This window comes from Octopus sinensis, linkage group LG12, assembly GCF_006345805.1.
Source record: "Octopus sinensis linkage group LG12, ASM634580v1, whole genome shotgun sequence".
In the NCBI taxonomy this organism is placed as follows: domain Eukaryota; kingdom Metazoa; phylum Mollusca; class Cephalopoda; order Octopoda; family Octopodidae; genus Octopus; species Octopus sinensis.
In genome coordinates, this window is record NC_043008.1 from 4,709,103 (window position 1) to 4,736,710 (window position 27,608).

Consider the following 27,608-nt stretch of genomic DNA (forward strand, 5'->3'; position numbering starts at 1 on the left):
AAACACCTGGGTCACAGCAATTTCTCTTCCATCAAGTCACACATTCATATTCTCTTCTTCTTCTTCTTCTTCTTCTCAGTCAAATGTAGGAACAACACTGATATCTTCTTACATTTCTTTGATATGTGCATCTGCGTCCACAAGGGTCTGACTTCCCATCATAATTGTTGTGTTCATATGGTTTGTTGTTCTCTTTAAGTTGCTGTTATTGTTTAACCCCAGGTCATCTTTGATCCAGCAGCCCTCTGATCAAATGGCATTCTAACCATGACTACATCATAATATTTTCAAAAATTTTATTTAAGGCTACATTATTCATCACGTCTTTCATTTTTAAAGGGTATGGTCGATTTGAAGGCTACTTGGCTATTTTGTAAGAAAGTAGGGTGTGACTCGAAGGAGATTTGACTGATATTTTTATAACAAGTCTAGCAACAATATAGAAACTGCTTTGATGATTTAATAGTTCCGTAAGGACTTTAAATGGTTGCAATTTCTTAATCTATTCAGGTAAACCAAAGATTCTGATTTGTGTCTGTGATAAAATATTCATTCATCTTGTTATAATTTTGCCAACATAAGATGTTTAGTATATTGTAAAAAAAATATAAACTTTCGTCCATCGAGTTGGGTTTATATTGTCCCTGTATTTGCCAAGCATCAGACTAAGTTTCCATTGCAAGCTTACGTTCATTTTGATTCCTGAGTTGTCACTCTTGACGTTCTTCAGTAGATCTGAATTATTCAACAACCCATGTTTATGTGCATGTATGTATGCATATGTGTGTATATATATATATATATATATATATATATATATATATATAGTAATAACAATAATAATCCTTGGATGTAATTTATGAATATTTTAAATATTTTAGATATTTATAAATTCCATCCAAGGATTATTATTATTATTATTATTATTATTATTATTATTATTATTATTACTACATTTCTCCTACATTATAGCAGCACAGCTTGGTGCAACCCCCAAAAACTGGTATCACCAATTGGCATCATGAGGCAGTAGCTGACATAATAGAATAGGAGCTTTTATATGTTGTTTGTTCCCTCACAAGCCATGCCTGGTTCGTAAGGGCTGGTTTCCCACCTGGATGGGATGCCAATCCATTACAGGTGAGCTGCTAGATGCAGGAGGAAAGAGTGAGAGAAAGTTATGGGGAAAGCATCAGTGGAAGTTCACCAATACCTTCTGCTGGAGCAGCATTGAGCTTAGGTGTTTCACTCATAAACACACACATCGCCCGGTCTGAGATTCGAACCCATGATCTCTCAGCTGTGAGTCCACAGCTCTAACCACTAGGCTATGTGCCTCCACAGGAGCTTTTATATACATATTCAAAATGTTTCCTGTAAACAAAATTAAAGGATATATATATATATATATACACACACACAGAGTGCAATGGGTAAATTGTCACCAGTTTATATTTTTAATTTTGTACATGCACATTTTTTGTTTTTTATTTTGTCGGCTACACAGTATAACAGGGTCAGTTGGGCACCGTCTGTGAGAAAAACAACACCATGACACAATTCATTCTGCCAGAAATTTGGAAATGGCATGCTGTAGTGCTTGGCATATGTGCTGGAAGCTCCACTATGAACATTTCAGAGTGTTTGGGTGTCAATCTGAGGACAATGCAGAGGATTCGGAAAGAGTTGGATGAGTCTATTAGTGATTATGAAGGTACAGCAGCTCAGAAAACTCACTCTGATCGTTCTGATAAGAAAAGAACTCCTGAATTTGTTGGTGGGACCCAGGCCATGATTGATAATGATCCCTCCAAGTCAATCAGGTCCATTTCCAGAGACATGGGAGTGTCTGAGTTTCTTGCCAGGCAGGTAGTGTATGAAGACATTTGGTATTCTTCATACAAGATGAAAAAGGGCCAATTTTTATCCCAAGCCTTTAAGGACAAGAAGCTTTTGAACAACAAATACCAAAGATGTACCGAAAGCAGATTCCATCACATGCCAGGGGAAAAACCAGAAGTAGTTGATAACTTCCGTTACCTAGATGACCAAGTCAGTAGTGGGAGTTGATGCTCTGAGAGCATATTTTAATAAGAATAGCCTAGGTCTCTCACTCAGATTGAAAGGTAGATTGTATGATGCCTGTGTGTGAACAGCCATGCTACACAGCAGTGAAACATGAGCTGTGGTTGATGAGGACATGCTTAGGCTTGAAAGAAATGAAGTTAGTATACTCCACCATGGCCAATGCCACTATCACATTACTGGCCCATTTAAAAGTACCCTTCTTCAATTGTTAGGCAATATGCTGTGCTTGAGAAGACCTGTTGAGCCAAGTGGAATCATAGTCATGGCGGATGCCAGTGTCGCATGACTGACTCCCGTACTGGTGGCACATAAAAAGCACCATTCGAGCGTGACATGCCAGTTCTGCCAGACTGGCATGTAAAAAGCACCATTCAAGTGTGATCGATGCCAGTGCCACCTAACTGGCTCCTGTGCCAGAGGCATGTAAAATGCACCCACTACACTCTCGAAGTGGTTGGCATTAGGAAGGGCATCTAGCTGTAGAAACATTGCCAGATCAGATTGGAGCTTGGTGCAGCCTCCTAGCTTGCCAGTCCTTAGTCAAACCATCCAACCCATGCCAGCATGGAAAGCAGACATTAAACAATGATGTTGATGATGATGATGATACATGCATACATACAGTATAATATGGCATGACACTGTCATGTCACATATGTAGGAACAGTCTCATTCACACATTCACATGTACCAGAAGCTGTATTTTCTCAAATAAAAGTTTTACGCCTCCTTGAACTCTGCAAAGAAATACACACAAATGTGTGCACACACACACACACACACACACAACAGGCATAACTGACCCTGCTGACTTTCAAACAGATTTCATCTCCCAAGTTTTACTTGTAAAGCGTCAATCAATCTGAGATTAGCTCACAAGTGGTGCTTGCTGAAGGTGTCTCGCAGCAGGATTAAAACCAGAACAAAATGGCTGCTAAGCAAGATTGTTGACCCCGCGATAATGCCAGTCGCCTTCCAAAGAATGAACTTTTGTCATGAATCATCAGTACAACGCACATTGCAGTTTTAATACCATGAGGCACTAATCGTTAGCATACTGAAATTGCTGGCCTCGTGCCAAAATTTGAAACTAATATTACCAGCCACTAAATAAATTTGTGAAGGTGCACAGCCTTGTAGTTGAGGGTATTGCACTCACAATCACAAGAGCAAGGTTTCAATTCCCAGACCAAGTAGTGCACTGTGTTCTTGAGAAGGACATTTCATTTCATGTTGTTCTCCTCGGCCACTCAGCTGTAAATGAGTGGCCCCGTGATGAGCCAGCATCCTACTCAGAGGGATTGTTGTGATCTTCGTTACTTATATGCCATGGAAATAAGAGTCAAAACAACTGTTAGCCACAGCAAAGCACATATATTTCTAGCGATGCTGATTTGCACCCTTGGTTGCTTTAGGGATGTTTGTACTTGGGCCTTTTGGTTTTTAAATTTCGGATAACTGCCTCAGTAATTTATAATTTTCACTTGACCAGTTGACCAAATCCTCAAATGCTTCTTCCTAAGGTAATTGCTATAAACTGAGAAGGGGAATCCCCTCCAACCGTGGCAATGGAGTAAGGGTCCTTAATGAGAGTTAACTCAATCTGAAATCATTGATGATTTAACACTTCTTGCTGTGGGGAGGTTGGTCTCCCTTGTCAATCAATAGATAAGCGCTTGCCTGTGGCTAAGAGTTCTTTTAACTCTTATTAATGTTGCTGCTGATTTGCACCCTTACTCACCAGAGGGAAGTTTGTACTTGTATATATACATCATCATCATCGTTTAACATCCGCTTTCCATGCTAGCATGGGTTGGACGATTTGACTGAGGGCTGGTGAACCAGATGGCTGAACCAGGCTCCAATCTTGATCTGGCAGAGTTTCTACAGCTGGATGCCCTTGTAGAAACTCTGCCAGATCAAGATTGAAGCCTGGTGCAGCCATCTGGTTCGCCAGCTCTCAGTCAAATCGTCCAACCCATGCTAGCTATATATATATATATATATATATATATATATATATATATATATATAATATATAAAGACACCTATCCCTGTCCTTTTATACCTCTAATCTCTCATCAACTGGCACAAAGCGCCCCCCCTCACCCAGCTCACTATTTCTTCCCACTTCCAGCTGAAGAGGTTTTTGTCTTGCAAGTTACTTGATGACTGTATTGGTGCCACATAAAAAGTACCCAGTGCATTCTGTAAAGTAGTCATTAGGAAGGGAACCCAGCCATAGAGATCATTCCAAAACAGACAATGGAGTTTTACCAGTTCTAGTCAAACCATCCAACCCATGCTAACATGAACATTAAATAATATATATAGTATAACTTGGATATCATAGTTATTTTCTTTGTCTTTAGCCTTACCTATGATTTCTTGAAACTTATGAAGGGCTATATTTTCATGGCTATGGAAGTAACGCTGAGCACAAATTATGTTTAAAAATTTTGCTATTTTGATTGTTAGATGTGTTCTTTTGAAAACTTTCTGAATACGACAAGACTGAATAAATTTTATTGCATAAGATTATACTTGTAAAGTTTGTAGATTATCTGTTAGACACTGTTTCTTGTTAGTGACGAAGAGAGAAGTTTACATATCAGTAATTATCAACAATCTCGTTATATAAGAAATGATTAACTTAAAATCAAATTTTAACTGAAGAATGCATCTGAAAGCAAAAGTAGAGCTTATAAGATGCTTCCGAATGTTAATATTGTCTTACAAGTACAGCAGAAATTAGATTCTCCATACACTCCTTCCTAATATCCAGAGGAAAATCCAAGCAACACTTTGTGCTGTAAAACAAACCTGATTTGCTTCTAAGTTTTAAACTACTGAATACTTTCAGAACAATGAAGAGATGAAAGAAATTTTAACCATAAAATACTTCACTCAAAAATGGCAAGTGGTACTGTTAAAGCAGTGGTCATTTTTACAATTGATTAAGTGCATATCAAAACTTGAGTCAAAGAATTTCCTTTGAAATTTTGGTCAACTGGAACTTTATTCTGGACGAGATAAGTTAACCATTACAAGTTGTTGTCATTGTGTTTTTGTGTGCTTTGAAATACGTTTTAGATATGAAGAAATGTCCTTCATTATCCAAACATTGGCTATCACATTGTTACCTTTTGATAATAGCTGCTAAACGATGTGGCATAATATTCTGCAACTAAGATGAAGGAATTAACCCCGTTTCAGTGTTTCTCTGTGGTTCTCTGTTGTTCGAAGACTATTAATTTTACTTTTGGTCTAATGTAGTTGACTAATATTGATTTTAGTAAGAATATTGCTATATTTATTTTATGCATTAGGAAATTGCTTCGTTTACAGCTTATGTATTTGTGTTTTAAGTATGAGGATGTGCATGTATGTGTATGCTTGGTATTTCTCTACTTAAATGTGGTTCATTCTACAGCACAAGATATTTTAGTCTAAACAACAACTTCAATAAAATTCTGAACTTCAAGAAAGTTTCACTTATTACAAATGAGCAACTTAGCAATTAAATTCAAAGAATTCTGATTATCTGGTCTGAAATTTCTAGAAGTTAACAAGTAAACATATACTGGCAAAAATAATATATATCAAGTATTATAGATGTGAAATCAAACCAATAATTATAGTTCAATAGCTGAGGATTCTTTATCAGCGGACTCTGTAGAGACTTTTATTTACTGAGTTTCAAATCTGAGCTCAGTGTAAATATATGCAATTTTCTGTACATATATTTTTTTAGTCATTAGCTCTTATAGAACAAACCAATTAGACATAACGATATCTTGGTTTAGAATTTTAGTGGGGAACAATCTAATCATATACTTTCTGTGCAATTGTTAAAACACTATAAATGTAGGCGAGGTTGTGTTGTTAAAAGTGTGTTTTGCTACCATGTGGTGCAGTACATGGAGTAAGTATTCTCTACCATGGTTGTTTTGTGTTAACCAAATGCTTATCAATGAAGTTTGGTATACCTATTTCTTTGCTACCCACAAGAGGCTAAACACAGAGAGGACAAACAAGGACAGACAAACGGATTAAGTCGATTATATGCGTAACTGGTACTTATTTAATCGACCCCAAAAGGATGAAAGACAAAGTCGACCTCGGCAGAATTTGAACTCAGAATGTAATGGCAGACAAAATACCGCTAAGCATTTCATCTGGCATGCTAATGATTCTGCCAGCTCGCCGCCTTATCAATGAAGTTTGGTATAAGAGACAGAAATTGTGTGTGTGTGTGTGTGTGTGTTTATTCCAGTGTGGGATAAAAACTTATGCATCCAATTTCTTATCTTACAAAAATAATGGTTGATATAGTCAACTGGAAACCTCTGAATGTGATGCTCTTCTACGGGTGCAGTTGAATGATTGAAACCAGGAGAAAAAAAGCAAAATTGTTATAGACACCTCATAGCATTAACTTTGATAAGGTTTATCTATTAAAACTTGGAAGGATGTACAAGAAAAAAAATAACCAGATTAGCTTAGCAGAGATAAAAAAAAAGAACAACTTAATAATCACATAACAATCTCCATATCCCAAAATCATATGAAAAAGTGAATGTTGAGAATGCAAACACAGAGCAAGTAGGAACTAAAAACTTCTAAAGTAATGAGTTGATGAGTTCACTAATTTGGTTCTGTGGAAATTGTTGTAGAATAAGAGGAATACAGTTTCGTGTTATCTAGACTCATTCAGTTTTGACTTCTCTTCATAAAATGGCAGTCAGTTGACTGATTCCTTAGAATGTTGTATGGATTGCTTTGGGATATTCTTTGTAGATTTCATTTTACTCCGAGTTCAAATATCACTGAGGTCACTTTTATCCTTCATCTTTCTGGGCTTAATAAACTGCCAGTCTTATACTTAGGTTGTTGTTGTTGTTGTTGTTGGTGGTGGTGGTGGTGGTGGTGGTAGTAGTAGAAGTAGTAGTAAAGGTGATGAGGTGGCAGAATCATTAGCATGCCAGACAAAATGCTTAGCATCATTTCATCCATCTTTATGTTCCGAGTTCAAATTCCACCAAGTTCGACTTTGCCTTTCATCCTTTCAGAATCAATGAAATAAGTACCAGTTATATACTGGGGTCGATATAATCAACTAGCCTTTCCTCAAAAATTTCAGTCCTTGTGCCCCTAGCAGAAAGGATTATTATTATTATTATCATTATTATTATTATTATTATTATTATTATTATTATTATTCCTTCTTTCTTCAAATTTTCTTGTTTCTTGATGAGTGTTTTCCGCACACCTAGGGCAGAGAAGCTCATTGTATGCATTCCCAGATTACACGTGCAAATTCACAGGTAAAATATGTATTTAAAAAAATTAATGAATAAATAAATTCATGGATGGATGTTGTTTTCATAGCGATAATGCTCTTCTCAGTACATGAGTCGTTCCAGTTAACACGATTTTTTGCACTTCCTGTAGCGATGGTAAGCCCAGTATCATTTTCAAATAGGTTTCAGTGCCTTTTTTTATCATTCCTAGAGATCCTACAATCACTGGTACTGTAGTTGCCTTGAGATGCCACATTTTTTCAATTTCTGTTAGCAAGTCTTTATATTTACTGATCTTGTCAAATTCTTTCGATGTTATATTGTAATTGCAAGGAATACTCATATCAATTAATAAACACATCTTTTTTGTCTGATCTTTTATAATAATAATAATAATAATATCCGGTTCATTTATTATTGTTGTTGTTGTCTCTTTGTCACACTCTAGCTTTTCATCCTCTGGCACAAGTTCTCCTCCTCAAATGCCCCCTGCCCCTGTCATAATTCCTTGTCTTGTGAGTTACTTGGTTACCCTGCCAGTGCTGGTGCCACATTAAAAGCATCCAGTCCACACCGTTTTATGGTTGGCGTTTGGAAGGGCATCCAGCTGTAAAAATCATGCCAAAACTAACCTCACCTGTGCTAATGCCATGTAAAAAGCACTGAGTCCACTCTGCAGAGTGGTTGATGTTAGGAAGGGCATCCAGCTGTAAAATCCCTGCCACAACAGACACAGTAGTCTTGGGTAGAGTTTCTACTTGGCTGGCTCCTGTCAACTGTCTTACCCATGCATACATGGACAATAGATGTTAAATGATGATGATTACTATATATGTATATATATGCGTATATATATATATATATATAATATATATATATGCAACAGCAGCTTCTCTTTCAAACATTAGACAGAAACCAAGAGAATGCTGGAGGTTTAATCTTTTTTATAGTATTATTTTCTACTTGTTTTTTTTTAGTTCTTTATTATATACAGATGCAACACCCTAGTATTAAACTAAGAACAGTTACTCACAAGTCAGCAGTTGAATTTTAAATGAAGCACTCGTAAATTTATTAGCAACAACATCATTCCAGTGAACTTTGCTTCATTCAGCAAAAATGTTGCAATAATCCATAAATGCCACCAACAACCACTTCACCCAAAAGATGAAACTGAGAAGGCCTAGGAACATTGCCTTCTCTTGAAAACTTTTGTTAGAAATTAAGCATAAAAGACTGATAGAGACTAAGTTAATACGAAAAACTGTTAATCATAAAAACTTGAGCAAAAGTGTACGTGTGGGTGTATGTATATATTTATATATACATACACACACACACACATATGTATATAAAACACACAGGCACACACACATATTTATTTGCACCTACGTATGTATCCAGGTGTACATATATATATATGTGTACACACATACATATACATAGATATATAAGATCAAAGATTTTTTTTTTGTTGATTCAATTACATCATGAAAAAAACACACCTTCTTCTTCAGTTTTCTTCTGGTGAGTCACAATTTTGATATTTGGTTTTTAAAAAAGTGCCAGGATGTGGAATGTATGTTGACTCACTCATTTTGGCAACAATTCAGGGTGTATACAATATATATATATACATATAGTTATGTTTGATATTTTTCAGATATATATATGTGTGTGTATATACAGGTTGCGTAAAATATTTGAGGACAGACTTAAGTTTATTAGAAAAAACATATAATAACAGATAATAAATATATTTATCAAAAATTGCTATGAGGATAAAAATAAACCTTCTTTTCTAGAATGTTATTCAATAAAGCCACCTTCAGCTTCAACAACTGCTTCTATATGAGATCTAAATCATCTACATGCTCAAATCAAGTGGTCCTGCTTCACTTTGGACATTACTCGGACCTCAATGTAGGCAGCAGAACTCTAAGACCTTCTGGAAAGAAGTAAGGATGCATCAAATGTCCTTCATTGTTGACAACCCCTAAAACCATGACAGTTTCAGGAAATTTTGTATGCATAACACCTGGAACTTCAGAAGGGTCTGCACATAACCATCTGTCATTTCTTCTGTTAACTTTTTGACCTTGGTCAAAGTTTTTCTCGTTTGAGAAAAACCAAATCAAATCTTCTGCTTTTTTCAATTTGTTTAAGAACCTTTTAGATCTGATGTAGTGATTTTCTTTTGATTTTTCTGACAAATTGACCTTTCCTCATCATATAAGACTTATATCTGATGTTTTCGTGGACAATATTTCTGACTGTTCCTTCTAACACATGGAGATCTTTTGCAGTTGACGTCATAGCCTTTCTGGTATTGTAATCAATGGATAAATTCAGGTGTTCTGATGATTTCAGTGCGTTTAGAATGTGTTTTATACTTTGATACTGGCGATATGTTTCCATCTTCAATCTCTAGCTTCTTACAAACTTTGTAGATGAAAGATCTGGCAACTTTTAACGGTCAAGATATTTCTAAATCGCTATGTTCAGCCTTTATTACAACATGCCGTTTCATTTCTTGATTCGAATGAATCCTACAAATATTTAATTATTTATAGTTGGAAGATAGACTGATAGGTAGGTAGGTAGGTAGGTAGAGATAGATAGATAGATAGATACATAGATAGATAGATACATAGATACATAGATACATAGATAGATAGATAGATAGATAGATAGATAGATTAAGGACTCCATCATTATGCATAATTATTTTTAAATAATGTAGACATTTAATTTATGTTAGATTTAATATTTCAAAGCAGAAATGGATAATAGAAACATCCAGATATTAGGTGTGTGTTACATTGAAGACCTGGCTGTGTTTGATTTCAACGTTTTTATTAATACTTTATCATATTTCCTTATTCGGTTTTTATGTCTAGTTTGGCAAAATAAAAATTATTATTTCAAATTAAACATATGAAACTAATAAGGGAAGATGAAAAAAAGATCTTTAATAAAAAAAAAAAAAGACTTAATTAAAACACATTTGGGTCTTCAATATAACGTTTGAAAAGAAAGGTGTTCTCATTTTACCTAAATATATGCACACATACATACGTGCATGAGTGAGTGTGTGTGTCTGTATACCATATGTATATTTACATGCATATATATGTATGTACATACATGCATATATGTATATTTCTCTGCATATGAATGATTTCCTTCCTCATCTCCTAGATTCTGAGATGAAAAAAGAAAAGAAAAATAATAAAAAAGATTATATATATTTTCAATTTCTATTTCCTTTCAAGTAATAAGTAGATACTAACTTACTAACTTACTACTAACATATCTAACTTAAAAACAAATAAGAATTTATAGTTGAGCCACAATATTGAAAATAGAGAGAACTAAAAACCGAACACCAAATTCTATATTTTTCAGATATTTATCTCACGGGAACTTCGTTTGTGACTGTCGGTGATCACATAATATTGGTGTGCAATGTTGTGGGTGGGGACTATATCCCCGAGGATGTAGATTGGTTCAAAGATGGCAATGAGATCAAATATGATTCTACACGAGGGGTACTCATAACCAGACAGCGTTCGGTGAATACGAAGTTTCTATCGAGTCAACTACTGATTAAAAAAAGTAATATGGATGATGCCGGCAACTACGTTTGCCGTTCTGGCATGGATGTAACCAGCTTCAATGTTGAAGTCCTTAATGGTAGGCAATCATTTTTTATGGCTTCTTTCAGCACATTATTATCTTTCTATTTCAAAACTCTCCTGTTTTTTGGTACATCATCATATCTCTCAAAACTTCTTATTAAAATTTTGGAAGCATTTCTGAGATTCAGCATATAGGCTTTAAGATATTTTTTTATTTAAATACCGAATACATCATATATATATATATATACATATATATACATAAATTATAGATCCACTATCGGTAGAATAAAGTAAGAGATAAATATCAATTTAATACACATACTGAAAGAGCAGTTTCCTACGTTTTTAATACCTAAACTCGGCATATTTATAAAATATGCCATGCATCTCTGAGCAACCTTTCAGTGTCTGTTTATGTGTTGGATATATTTTAAAATCAAGGACACTGGACAGTGAGAAGATAAAAAAAAAAAACAAGAAGTAAAAAACTGCATTAATTGCAGTTTCTGCAGTTAGGGTGGATGGGGATCTTCGTTTCTTCATCACCCTTCTTCTGACAAATTGCCCTTTCCTCATTATATAAGACTTATATCATCCTCCTTTTCCTTTTTTCTTATTTTCCCACTGTCCAGCAGCCTTATTTCTAAAATATATTTAATGCTTAAACAGAGCCTGAAAGATTGCTTGGGGATACATGGCACATTTTATAACTATGTCCAGTTAAAGTATCATAAAAGCATGAAACTGTTAGAAGCTTTTCAGTGTGTGTATTAAATTGACATGTAAATATATATATATATATATATATATATATATATATATATATATATATATATAATATATATATATATATTGTATAAAGGCTCATGGGTAAGGCCAGAACAATGCGAAGTAAATGCAAGGTAAATCACAAGAAAACAAATATGTGAATCAATGTAAACTTACCTTGTATTCAATATTTTGGGGTTATGACACCATTTTCAAGGAATTGACAAATATATATATATGGGGACATGATGTTTTGTCAACGTGAGCTGAACCAGCTTGTGTGGAATGGAGCTGAATGCATTTGCCAGGTCAAGCCACAGCACAGACAGGTTACCCTTGTTCTCTCTTGCCTCTCAAATCAGCTGTGTCACCATACCAGTATGCTCCACACAGCCTGGCATTCCCAAAATGCCACCCTACTGGACAGATGTATCGATGTAGGCGTTCTGACCCGGGTAGGCACGCAGCCGTTTGGAAACAATGCTGAAGAAGATCTTTGCTTCCACACAAAGCAGGGAGATGAAGGTCTACCTGGGTGGAGTTTTCCTCCTTCAGAATCCACACCCACTCAGCCACTCTCCATTGTTCTGGGATCTACCCCCTTCTCCAGAAGACTCAGAGGATTTTCCACAGACAACAGAAGCTTGGGACAGTTCTTATACACTTTGTATGAAGTGCCACTCGGTCCAGGAGCAGAGCTTGTCCTTGTTCTGTGGATAACCTCCTCCCTGACTTTCTTTAGCTGCAGCTCTGACATGTCAAACTCCGTCTCTGGTTCCGTGGGGTCTGTGAGGATGTTACACTCTCCCAACTCCTGCTCTCTTGTGAGGTCACTGTACGTCTGCATCAGATGCCAGTCTATGTCTTCCTCTCAGGAGGCAAGTTTAACACTGCGCTTCTGCCCCAACAAGACACACATAGATAAAGATATATATATATATAGTCAATAAAACATATATGAGAAAAGATGGGCTTCTTTCGGTTTCCATATACCAAATCCACTCACAAGGCTGTGGTTGCACTGATGCTACAGTAGAAGACATTGCCCAAGGTGCCACACAGTGGGACTGAACCTGGAACCATGTAGTTGGGAAGCAACCTTCTTACCACAGAGCCATGACTTTATAAGTAACTGAAATGGCAAAGGAATAAACGATTATCTCATTTACTTCATTAGCTTACAGCCGTTTCTGCTTTAAGATGCAGCAAACTCAGACTTGAGGGCCCGAGTAACACCTCATAGCTTTGAAGTCTCATTTTCTTATCACCACTCTCTACTTAACTAATGCTTCATTCGGGAGCATAAGTATATTGAGTTCTACACCAGGTTATTACTCACAGAATGTACACAAACACATACACACATAAAATAATATAAACAGCCATGCGGAATGTGATACCATAAAGGAAAACTATAAACATAAAGGAAAACGCGACTAAGGGTATCAAGACACCTACATTGCTAGAAATAAGAGCCAAAATGCTCTAATGCTCTAGGAAAAGCACATAAATGTATACATACATGCTCACAGGGGCTGCAATCACCCAGTGTATACATATGTGTGTGTGTGTGTGTGTGTGTGTGTACATATATATATATATATGCATGTGTGTGTGCTTGCACACACATACACACACACACTGAATACAGGCATAGCCACATTGAGCAAATATGAGAACTGAGTTTTATTCCACAGTATAGAATCTTGGGCAAATGAATAAATTTTACAATAGTCTCACGGGTGATTTGATTTGGGAGGACTGTAGTAAGGATTGACCACAGTACCTGAATTTTAGACAACAGAATCTGAATAGGGAACCAGTTTGGTGGACTGTGTCTCTGATTTAAAAGTCCATGTCATTTTTGTCATGGTTTTTCAGCCTGGATTCAGAGTAAATGTATATATAAAATACTCAGCCATTTACACATTAATTAAATGATTAGGTTATTCAATGATGAAACAGCTGTATACTCATCATTGAAACGGATGATCATTCATCCATTTTCATCACCCACTACTCTTTGGAGGGTCATGGGAGAAGAGTCTTCAAGCACCTCTTCCATTGGCTCCTCTCAGAAAAACTGTCATTACACTTTCGTGCTGTCTTCTCAAGCATCACTGACCTCACTATTCGTCTACCCCGAGGTCTTCTGCCAGTTGGTTCATCTTGAAGAATCCATCTTGCGATCTTCTCCCAAGGCATTCCAAACACGTATTCGTTGTACCAAAGCTGTGACTTCTCAGTGTGGAGAAACAATGGGTCAGCCTTGAGTCTTAAGGAAGGGGCAGAGCCCATAAGCCTTGCTGTCCCTCTGAGTCTAGTGAGACTGATGCCATTAATGTTCCATTTGAACTATTGCAGGTCAACACCTGCTGCAAAGCATGAACGGCAAAGAAATTCCAGAGAGTCAATGTTCTGGAGATGAAGGGCTGGACATGGTGGTTAGCATGGACCAATATTGACAAGAGGTAGAGAAACGAATGAGTTGGGGGTGGAGGTACAAGACCAGCCAGCTGTGGAATAGAGGCCTTATTAATGGATAGAGAGAGGAGAAAACATGCCTGTGGCACAGAAACTTGGGTCTATTTATTAGTGATGGGGTGCCAATCAGTCAAGTATCCCTTCTCAAGATGCAATACAGGATGTCAGTGTGCGTAACAGCATTGCCACCCCAGATGTGACAGTATTACTCCATTGTGGTCCTCACTTGATCTTTGTGGAGTATCAGAAGCTATTAGGGGCTGAAATCTCTTCTGACTCTAAAAAGAAGAGATAGTCCTTGGAGAGTAGTCCTAACAACTCTAAGGATGTACTTTTACAAAGAGATATCCTCAATGGTAGTGGGACCCAGAATTTGGAGTGACTGTGAGAGCTCTCCTGCTTGACGTTATAGAAGGAAATGCGGTATTGTTTTGTTGGTATGACTAGTGTGTGAGATTTTTTGTCAGTTAAAAGAGACAAAGCAGGTATGTGCCACTGGAAGATGCTCTGTCTTCATTTATGGAACCAATGCAGGTTTGTGTATCATATCTAAGTTAATTGTAGATGACACATAGAGAGGGAAAATGAAGAGTCATGTTGTTAGCATAAGCGTGAGTATTGTTGGATGTGGAGGTAAGTTAGTTGGGCAAGGAGTGCATTGGAGTGGAAGGAGGAAGCTTTGAAGGGGATTGGCTAAGGATGTGGAGTTAAATGTAAAACAGACAGATAAAATGGAGGCAGATAAAATGGAGCTGCTTCAAGAGTCAGCATTTTTTAAAAGAAGAGACAAAAAATGAACTTACAAGATGAGTGGAAATTTTTTAATAAGGAACCAAAAGGATCAGCTATCATTCACGAGGCAGGGAAGTTGGATGGCTGTGTGATACACAAAGGTATCCTTTGCATAATGATCTTAAAGTAAATGCACAGCTAGATGAGAACCAGCTAGTTTGGGGGAGTGGATGACATTCTCCAGGCATTGTAAGCTTGTTTCTGCCCTTACAGCAGCTGCATGACTACAAGTGAACCACTTGGAGGACTTAGGATATCAGGCTTTTGTTGTATGGATGATGTACAATAATGTCTAAAAGAGTGGTTTCAGTCACTCATCTAGCTGCTTCTGAAGGGTCAAGAGTGGAGCACTTTTGATGCCTCAGAAAAGTGATATAAAACTGGTGAAGCTTACTTGAAGTGCCAAAGGGTCTGAGGGGATGGGGATATTGTGTGGTACATGGTTGTGTGGTTGTGTGTTGAGCAGTTGTGACGAGGCAGTGGTTGGATGACTGATAGGGGCAAAGATGGCTACAGTTTGATAGAGGTTAGGTTTAGAGCTGAGAAAGTGATAACAAGTGTTTGGAATGTCTGCATGAGAGTCTAGGATGGGAGGAGAGGATGAGACACGTCGGTGTAAAGAGTTGAGAATAGAAACGAGTTTGGCTTCGAGACTAGCAGCATTGAAGTCACTGAGGATAATGACTCTGGAAAGGTGAGAGATAAGACAGGTGTTGCCAATACAGGAGGAGAGACAGTCAAAGGGTTGTGAGTGGTTTGAATAATTGCGAGAGAAAGAGAGAGAGAGAGCAAGAGTATTTGAGGTAATGTATATATATATATATATATATATATATATATATATATATATATATATATATATGCATGATGTGTGTGTGTGTGCATGTGTACGCATACATATGCTTATGTGGCATAGGCATGCTTGAGTGGTTAAGGTGTTTGCTTTTCAATCACGATATATGTCTTATACATTAATTTCAGTTTAAACAGTTTTGGGGAAGTGGTATTTGATTAAGCATAAATTGTGTGCTCCTCCCATCATACTTCACAACACTTCACTTACAGTAATCATCCTCTATCATATCCTCCCTCTCAGTCGAGAAAGCTCTTTAGTCCTGCAAGATACAGGATAACCTCACTAATGCTGGTGCCACAGAAAAAAAAGCACACAGTACACTCTGTAAAGCAGTTGGCCTTAAGAAATGTATCCAACTACAGAAACCATAGAAACTGATTCACTAGAACAAGACATTGTTCTCTGGACTGTTGGATCCTGTCAAAATGTCCAACCCATGCCAGGATGGGAAGAAGTCATAAAAATGATGCTGATGATGATGTGTGCATACACGTGAGTATTTTACTGATGTATTCCAGCTAAAGATTTGAACATTAATAAGAAAATCAAAAAATCAGTACTTTTTGAACAATGTTCCTTGTGATACATGTTCAGCACTGAGTCACACAGACACTCCATTGTCTATCTTGGTGTCAAAAATAGTGAACCAAAGATCTACTATTGGAAACGTGCTGCCAACAACACTATTGTTCACCAAATGTGATACAGTAATATAAAAAATTTTTTAAATAGACAACTAAGCTGATATGAACATATAATGGCAAGGAAATATCAAAAGTGCAATAAGTTGATAATGGAAAATATTCATTAAATACATAAGATATAAGAAAATAGATTTTAAGAATTGTCAAGAGAAAGAGAAATTGAAATAACATTAGTCATTGATTAATGTTGTTGCTTCCCCCCCCCTCCCCGCTACATAATTATTTCTTGTCAGTTTTTTTTTTTTAATTGCTCCCAAGATTAAATATGATAACATTAACGTAGCTATTGTTTTTCCTGAATAGGGAGTTATTTATTCTCTAAACCATTCTATATTTCTGTACTAATTAGTGTACAATATTATTGTACATTCATTAAATGAATATTACTTTGGGAAGTACAGTGATGTCCATCGTTAGCTGATGATGTCAATAACGCCAAAACATGTACTCGATGAAATAATTAAAATAATATTATTAGCCACTGACAAATATATTTTCTCCCTTCACCAAAGGATTAGTTCTAGACTGCTGTTTAATGTTCCACTCATTGAATATATTAATATTAATTTGTTAACTTAGCTGTAAGAACTTTGAGATTGACAGATGAAATTACATAGGTTTATCGCATGTGGAGAAATAGTGCACTGTAGATTTTTCAAACACATACAAACATATAGAAAACAAGCACTAAATTTATGACAGTGGTGATGTCGATGATGATGATGATGATGATGATGACAGTGATGATGACAACAACAATAATAATTGTCTTTCCAAGTGCATGATATTAATTTAAAAATGAGATTAGAAAATTTGGTTTGTTCCATTGAAGAATTTATTATCTGCCCTTAAAGGAAACAACATAGTAACAATACTTCCTCCTGGGTCTCAGTTCTTTTATCACAGTTATATTTGCAATAATCTTTAGACTATTTATTATATTCTTACATTTTTCTATCTTCGTTCTCATTTTTTTTGTTTTTCATTTTCTTAATTTTATTTCTCTTTTAACTAATTATATTTAATTTTTTTCATTCTTTTCTTTATTAATTTTTACTAACAGTTTTCTTTGTTTTACATATATATATGTACGTATATGTATATATATGTATATATATGTATATATATATATATATATATATATATATATATATATATGTATGTGTATATATATGTATATATATATATGTATATATATATATTTATATATATATATTCATCATTTTTGTTGTAGTCCAAGACTTGCCAAGCTATGGAATTATTTAAGTAATTTACGGAAAATAATGAGATCATGCAAAAGCTGGCCTACAGCAGTCAATCTTTCACCATATATATTCATAGTTGTTGAATATATTCTATTATTATCACATTTCTTTATTTCCTTTTTCTTTTTTTCTTTTTTTCTTTTTTTCTTTTTTTCTTTTTTTTTTATTATCATACTGGTACAATTGCCTGAGAATAATTTGAGTTTCAAAGAAATATGTTCTTGGAATTATATTATGATTTTGTTACTTGATTTCAAAATGCCAGTTTAATTTTGAAGATTTCTTTTTTAAAACTGAAATAATATTATTATCATTATTGTTGTTATTATTATTATTATTATTATTATTATTATTATTATTATTATTATTATTATTGTTATTATTATTATTATTAATATTAAAATAGTAATAAAATTACTCATATGGAAATTATTATAGGAAGATAATTGAATAGTATAGAAATACAGCAAGTGTATATTGAAAAGATATTGGAACCAATATAAAATATATACAAGTCGTTTCGGTTTAATTTAAAGTGTTATTAATATTTTAACCCTAACAACTGAAGCCCATGGTTTTAATAAATACTTAATTTTGTACTTTGAGTGATTTCACTATTTCAGAAAGTCAAATACTAGATCTCACCTAATCTCAACCAGACCGAGACTAAAAATTGATGGCCTGAGATCAAAGCCATTCCTTGTCTACCCTAATTGGACAATGGTCAGAAGTTATTACTATTCGATAGGTGTGGTAAAAAAAAATAGGTTTCATTTCTGCTGAGAGTTAAGCAATCATGTCCTATCTTATGACCAGTGAATTGAGAAGGGAGCCTCTATGTGGATACTTGGCTTCCTAGAAATAGCAGGCAAATTAACTTTTAAAAAACAACTTTCATCCTTTTGTTGGGATCTTTATTCTCTCTCTTTCTCTCTCTCTCTCTCTCTCTCTCTCTCTCTCTCTCTCTCTCTCTATCTATCTATCTATCTGTCTATCTATCTATATTTCTTTATCTATCTCTCCCTCTCCCTTTCTGAAGCAGAGGAGGGGGAGGAGGAAAACAGACATCTAATCTAAACCATTGGACTTTCCTTCCTCACAACACAACTTTCTGTCCTTTGAATTATTCGAAAGACATAACTTTCACCTGTTTCAACTCTTTGCAAACACATCCATAGTTAACCCAGATTCTTCTCTTTTGCTATCATCAAAAGTGTTCCTAGATTTCTTCCTCTTAAATTTATCTCTCACAATCAAAGAGCTAAAGACTGCTCCCATCAAAACATCATCGGCATTAATGTCCTCTTTCCAGGTTGGCATGGGTTTAACAGGAGCTGGCAAGTCAGAAGACTGGGCTAAGCCCTACTGCCTGCCTGATGCCCTTGCTCGTGCCAATAACTTTACAGAGTGTACTACGTGCTTTTTTATGTGACACCAGGACCAAGACACTCAAAATAAATGTTTAAATATTGGAGAAGTTCTTAAGCAGATAAGGCCGAAAATGTCGCTAGAAGCTGGGATAACCAAGCGTAGATTGGCATATTTCAGTCATATTATGCGGAGAGAATCCCTGGAGAAGGACATCATGCTCGGAATGGTCAGTGGCAAGAGAGGAAGAGGCCGACCAAGAACTCGCTGGCTTGACACCATCAGGAGTGATACCGGAATAGACATGGCCAGTCTGAAGGAAGCAGCCCAGGATAGAACTGACTGGAGGACACTGATCCAACGAGTGACCGAGAGTCGACTTCGACTGAGCGGATAGAGAGAGATTTGAGATGAGTTGTTATTAATAAAACTATATATTTTCTAATGATTAACCTTGACTTTAAAGATAACAGATGAAGTTAATAGTCAGAAAAAAAAAATCATAATTGTATAAACTCATAGATTGAATTTCTAACTTAAATTCACTATCTGCTTGTTACTGTTGTTAGGTCCTACATCAAACCTGATTGAGCAGACTTATCATCAAAGAGACGTGCGTGTGTGTGTGTAACTCTACACTTGTAAAAATCAGTGGATAAATAAAAGAGTTCCTTACTTAAAGAATAAGTAAAGGTTGACAAAAGGGAGTGCATTGGACCATAACATATTGCCTCAATAAATCTTCCTCCAGCATGGAAAAACAGACAAGAAATAAATGACATTTATCCCTAACTCATTTCAGTTATTGGACTGCAGCTATGCTGGGGCTCTGCTTTGAAGGGATCAGCTGAATAAATCAACCCCAGTATTTATTCTAACAGTTATAGGGATGTGAACAAATGAACACTAGTTGTCAAGTGATGGTGGAAGCAAAAACAAAGATACACACTCATAAACACATGTACATGTACATAGATATCTACACACACTCACATACACACATATATGTGTGTGTGAGAGTGCATAGATATTTATACAGTTATATACATACGCACACAATTGGCTTCCACACAGTTTCCATCTACTAAATGCACTCACAGGGCATTGGTCAGCCCATGGACAGAGTAGAAAACACTTGCCCAAGATGCTGAGCAGTGATATTGAACCTAAGACCACATGGTTGCAAATCAAGTTTCTTAACCACGTGGCTATACCTGAGACTGAATCACTTGTTGTTACTGTTGTTGTTCTTCTTATTTTATTGTGCTCGACTTCTGTCTAAAAACATGGCAGGTTTAACAGTTCTCCACTTGTGTAGTGTTTAGAAAACGATATGCCTATAAAAAGAAATGCTTTCCAGCTTCTTTCTGAAGATAATGGTTCTTTCACTCTGCATTCCATGTTTGGATATCATAATGTCCCAGGCAAGTCTTTTAAATGACCATTGCTCACTGACACTAAGGAAAGATGGAATCGATTTTTAAAAGGCAGGTATTGCTTTTTGAAATCCTAGACAGGTGAAAGGTAAGGCCCATACCAATGAGATCTGAAGGTCATAAAGCAGAAAGATGAAACTTAATGCTCAATGTAAGGCATTTAGATGGGTGCTTTATTGGATCTGAAAATGTTTCTTCTCTCTCTCTTCCTCTCTTTCTCTCTCACTCTCTCCTGGTATTCCCACTGACAAGGTATTAACATATAAGCATATATATAAATTAATAAATACATATACATACATTTATGTATATGTATGCGTGTCATCATCATCATCATCATCGTTTAACGTCCACTTTCCATGCTAGCATGGGTTGGATGATTTTACTGTGGACTAGCAAACCAGATGGCTGCACCAGACTCCAATCTGATCTGGGAGAGTTTCTACAGCTGGATGCCCTTCCTAACGCCAACCACTCTGAAAGTATAGTGGGTGCTTTTACGTGCCACCAGCATGAGGGCCAGTCAAGCAGTACTGGCAACAGCTTTGCTCAAATGGTGTTTTTTACATGTCACCTGCACAGGAGCCAGTCCAGCAGCACTAGCAACGACCTAGCTTGAATGTTTTTTCCCGTGCCACCAGCACAAGTGCCAGTAAAGCAACACAGGCAACAATCACACTCAAATGGTGCTTTTTACATGCCAATGGCATGGAGGCCAGTTTGTTGCACTGGCAACGATCTCACTCGTATGGTACTCTGAGCGCTCCATTAGCACGGATGCCAGTCATCGAATTTGATTTTGATTTCACTTGCCTCAACAGGTCTTTGAAAGCAAGGGAAAGGTACGCATAAGGGGGCTGGTTACACCCCTGGCATAGGCCACGAGGTTATGGTCTCACTTGGGCTTGCCATATATATATATATCTTATAAATACAAATTGAGATAGGGGTTGTAAATGCAACCCACCATGGGATACCATATATCCAATATACTGCTAGTGAGGTACCCAACAAAGTTAATCTTATATATATATATCTTATATATATTTATCTTTTATATATATATCATATATATATATTTATTTATTTTATATATATATATTTATTTTATATATATACACACTGATATATATTTTCATATACTTACATGCATATATATGCATACATACATATTTATATAGTCACATACACACACACAAACATGCATATATAAACATAGTTCTTGACATTTTAAATGCAAAAATATTCACATGGATATAAAATTTAATGTTATTTTCTTTTTTAATTTTAAATATTTTAATAAGTCTGTATCTTAATTTATTGGCATTTCAATATAAAATATACTGAAAATACAAGTAAACAACTTTATTACCTCCCTTCCTGCCTCCCCTCTAACAACGACTCCTCCTACCACCACCACCCCTGCCAGATATTCATGAGAAAATATTCCAACTGACGACTATTTGCTCTCTGAAATCCGAAGAAGATTTATTTACATTAATTTCCCCTTCTTTATCATTTTTTTCTTCTTGTAAATTCCTTTGCTGCAGTTAGTCCAGTAAATTGATTTGCTGAGTAACAAAAACAAACTCACAAACAAACAAAAGCAGCAACTAATAGACATAACAAACAAATTCCAAAAGAAACAGAATCATTTCAAGACATGGTCGTTATTATTTGATTGGATATGAGGAAACTGCAGTCTATATATGTATCTAGGTATGCATATGCATATCTGTGTGTGTGTGCATGCATATATATATAGCTGTGTATATGCATATATACATATATATAGGCACAGGAGTGACTGTGTGGAGAGAAGCTTGCAACCCAACCACATGCTTCTGTGTTCAGTCCCACTGCATGGCATCTTGGGCAAGTGCCTTCTACTATAGCCTCAGGCTGACCAAAGCCTTGTGAGTGAATGTGGTAGACAGAAACTGAAAGAAGCCCAGTGTGTATGTATATATATATATATATATCTGGAGGTCTTAGAAGACAACTGGAGGTCTCTAAGGGACAACCTGCTGAGAGCCACTGACCAGATCTGTGGCTGGTGCAAAGTCCCCTCTCAACCCAAAATAATGTGGTGGTGGAACAATGTTGTTGACGGGGCTATTAGAGAAAAGAGACAGGCTTGGAAGGATTGGAGAAATGGTGGTAGCAGGGAATTGTATCAGACTACCAAAAGAGAAGCTAGGAGACAGGTTTATTTAGCCAGAGGGGAAGCAGATAAGAAAAAATTTGCCAATGTTCTGCACCATGAGGACCAAAGACTTGAGGCATTTCGTGTTGCAAGACAGTGTGTGAGAGAGAATCGTGAGGTGGTAGGAGAGAAATGTGTTCACATGGATGATGGCTCATTTTCACTGAATGAGGATGCAAAGAGAGAGGTTTGGAAACACCATTATGAGAGGCTGCTAAATAAGGAAAATGAATGGGATAAAGAGAGTCTGCTGAATGTCGACCCAACAGAGGGACCAGCTATCCGAGTTGACAGTTCCTTAGTAGTTAAGGCAATTAGAAGCATGAAGACAGGGAAAGCCCCAGGCCCATTAGGAATTACTGCAGAGATGCTTAAAATATCTGGTAGTGTCGGCTATAGCCTAGTCACCCATATAGTTAACCAGGTGATACACGAAGGAGTCATACCCAATGACTGGTGTAGCAGCATAATAGTCAACTGCTACAAAGGTAAAGGTGACGTTTTAGATACAAATAATTACAGAGGTATCAAGCTTTTGGATCAGGTAATGAAGGTTACGGAGAGGGTCATAGCCCAACTGATTAGGGAGAGAGTCATTTTGGATGAGATGCAGTTTGGTTTTGTGCCAGGGAAAAGCACCACTGATGCCATATTTCTGGTGAGACAGCTGCAGGAGAAATACCTAGCCAAAGATAAGCCCCTGTACCTGGCTTTCGTTGACATGGGGAAAGCCTTTGACAGGGTCCCCCAATCCCTTATCTGGTGGTCAATGAGGAAACTAGGGATAAATGAATGGTTAGTGAGAGCTGTGCAAGCCATGTACAGAGACGCTGTAAGTAAGGTGAGGGTTGGCAACGAGTACACTAAAGAATTCAGGGTAGAGGTAGGGGTCCACCAAGGTTCAGTCCTCAGCCCCCTCCATTTAACATAGTCCTCCAGGCAATAATGGACGAATTCAAGACAGGATGCCCCTGGGAGCACCTATATGCTGATGACCTTGCTCTAATTGCTGAGTCACTATCAGAACTAGAGGCAAAGTTTCAAGTGTGGAGACAAGGATTAGAATCGAAGGGCCTTAAAATCAACCTAGCTAAAACCAAAGTCCTAATATGTAGGAAGGAAGGCAAATCACAAACGCCTTCAGGTAGATGGCCCTGCTCGATCTGTAGAAAAGGCGTAGGTAGAAACTCTATAAGATGCACAAAGTGTAAGCTATGGACACATAAGAGGTGCAGCAATGTCAAAGGAAGGCTAACTAGGAAGATAGTTTTTGTACGTGGCAGATGCTTAGGAGCAATAAACACTGAAAATGCTCAGAGACCAACGTCCGCCACATTCCAGACTCAAATGGCCAGAGGAGATGTTATGTGCCTCTGGCCATTTGTCTCACGAGTCACCTATACATTGAAGTGCTTCTGCTAAATTAGTGTGGGCGTGTGTGTATGCATATATATATGTACTGTATGTATGTGTGTATGTGTGTACGTATGTATGATGGTTGTCTGCTCAATATAAAACTTGAGGATCTTGAAATGTAAGAAATTTGCTTACCAAATACATGGTTCTTGGTTCAGTCCTACTGTGTAGTACCCTGGGCAAGTGTCTTCTACCATAATCTTAGGCTGACCAAAGCTTTAAGAGTGGATTTTGTAGACAAAAACTGAAAGAATTTCATCATGGGTATATACATATGTGTGTGTGTGTGTGTGTTGTGTCAAAACCAGGCAATTTCCTTTTGCATAACCATTCACTACCTCTTGAATCTTTATTGACTTTTTGCAGTATTTCACTTCTGCCAAAAGCCACAACAAACCATCAAGGTAGACACTAAAGTCCATAACCATCTCCAATCTATCACTTACAGTTGAACAAAGTGCTGCACACATCTGGTGCTTTTATTAGTTATGTGGGCCTTAGAAAACCTTTTCTTCAACTTGTTTCTGAAAAGTTTTTGTCAGGATGAATGATGAGACTACAAGGAAATGACACTTTTGTTACCGATGAAGATATATCTTGGAATGCATTTTTTGATAATAATTATTCAGCTTCCAAATTACAGAGACTTCTGGGACACGAATTCATCTGTCTGAGACAGGAAATTGATAGCAGAAATTAAATCAGTTTACCTGTATTCAACCTACCTGGGCAGGTGACAGTGATATGACAACAGGTAAACATAAACAGCAAGAAGTAAAACCCCCCGACCTTCACAATGTACACTAACAACCATTACATCCTATCACCAAGTTTCATCCAAATTCATGCAACTGTTATATTATGATTTTTATACTAGAATAGTTGCATTTCATTAAAAGCCCTAGTTTCTAACAGGGAGATTTATATAGAGAAAGCCCCACAGGAATTTAATGGTTTAATTCCAGATGAAACTTTGCCCTGACATTGCCAGTCTATTTTCAGTTTAACATTCTGAAGTAGTTGGCATTAGGAAGGGCATCCAGCTGTAGAAACATTGGCAAAGCAGACATTGGAACTAGTGCAGTCCTCTGGATCATCAGTTCATGTAGAACCCTCCGAACCATGCCAGCATGAAAAAGAGATGTTAAATGATGATGATGATGATGAAATTGGTTTCAATGCATTTAGCATTTCCAATAACAATAAGCATTCAAGAGATTTACTTCTTTTCTTCATAAACCAGAATTTTCTCACAAATAATTGTATATAGCTCCTTCAAGGGTACACTCATTTCTTAATATGAACATAAAAATAATATATAACAAGTCACATGATTGATATGTAACAAGTGTATAACAAGTCTCTTCAAGACTGCACTTTAGGTATAATCTATATGCAGTTATACCATCTCCAGAATAAAAATCTTCAGAAAAAAAAACTACATCCTCAAAAGAAATTATGTATTCTATAATAAAACTTGAAATGCATATATTTCCAACAATCTTGTGGTTACAAAGTTTGTTTCACAACCACATCATTTCAGGTTTGATCTCAGTGTGTGACACCTTTGGAAAATGCTTTGGGATAATGAATACCTTGTAGGTGAAATTATATATATATATATATATGCATGCACCCACACTTCATTAATTGTAGTTAAATGAAGAAGACACTTTTCAAATTAGTACTCAAGGTATTTAACATAAAGCAAATATTGAATTTATCTATCTATCCATTTCTCTCTCTCTCTCTCTCTATATATATATATATATATATATATATATATATTGTTTAGGCACAATGGCCTAGTGGTTAAGGCTGTAGACTCACAGTCATAGGATCGCGGTTTTGATTGCCAGACCGGGCGTTGTGAGTGTTATTTTAGCAAAACCACCTAAAGCTCCACGAGGCTTTGGCGGTGGTGGGGGGGGATCTTGTACTCTTTCACCACAACTTTCTCACACTCTTTCTTCCTGTTTCTGTTGTACCTGTATTTCAAAGGGCCTGCCCTGTCACACTCTGTGTCATGCTGAATCTCCCCAAGAATTACATTAAGGGTACACATGTCTGTGGAGTGCTCAGCCACTCGCTCATTAATTTCACAAGCACAGGCTGTTCCATTGATCGGATCAACTGGGATCCTTGTCATCACAACTGACAGAGTGCCACATCACATATATATATATATATATATATATATATATATATATATATATACTTTAATTATCACAGTCCAGCCATTTAACCAAAGGACTTGTTAAGTGGGACATCTTTATTTTCTTAGTGTTATTTACAGATCAGGAGTGCATGTCTCAACAAAGTCAAACCAGCATGCAATAATTAAAGCCACCAAAAACAGAGAAATTGCAAAGAATTTTGGGATACATTAATACTAAAATATATTCCCAAAATCAAAACAAATGAGAAATTATATTCCAATTGCTTCTCTCTTGTATTGTCAAAATGTGTGGCAATCAAGATGGTCCAGAAAGATTGATCCAAATTAAATATGAAAATAATGACTATTATATTATTGGAGTTACCAAAAAATGATGATATATTGCAGCAATAAGGCTGGTGAATAGTGATAAAATGGTGAATAGTGATAAAATAGTGGTAAAATGCATTCCAATCTCACAATATTCCAATATTAGATAGAAATAATTTAACCTGATTATCTACATTAAAATATAGGATTAAGAATTAATATCTGATTCCATGCTAATATATTATATTTAATATTATATATGTAATTCAAAATCATTTATGATTGAGAGGTACTCAGTACAATGTTGACTGTTAAGATAAATTAGATCCAAGAGAAAACTATGGTGTTGTTAATATATTTCTTATTAATATTTGGCAGGAGTAACAGTGTGACTCATGGAACCAGAGTTTCATGCATTATCACGTATCAAACTTTAATAATTGCTAACACACAAAACTCTTGTCTCTCAAGTCACTCTACTACTTCTGCCATAGATTAATAAAATATATATTTTACATTCGAGCGAGGTCGTTGCCAGTGCCACTGGATTGGCTCCTGTGCAAGTGGCATGTAAAAAACACCATTTGAGTGTGGCCGTTGCCAGTACTGCCTGGCTGGCCCTCTTGCCAGTGGCACATAAAAGCACCCACTACACTCTCGGAGTGGTTGGTGTTAAGAAGGGCATCCAGCTGTAGAAACTCTGCAAAATCAGATTGGAGTCTGGTGCAGCCATCTGGTTAGCCAGTCCTCAGTCAAATCGTCCAACCCATGCCAGCATGGAAAGTGGACG

General features: G+C 36.4%; 1 protein-coding gene across 1 annotated transcript in view; it reads left to right on the forward strand.

Moving 5' to 3' along the window:
• LOC115217806 overlaps positions 1-27,608 on the forward strand; it is a 549,517-nt gene that overhangs the window by 395,528 nt on the left and 126,381 nt on the right. The window contains exon 7 of the mRNA XM_029787489.2: positions 10,800-11,087. Within this exon, the coding sequence (XP_029643349.2) occupies positions 10,800-11,087 (288 nt within the window). The remainder of the gene's footprint in view (positions 1-10,799; positions 11,088-27,608) is intronic.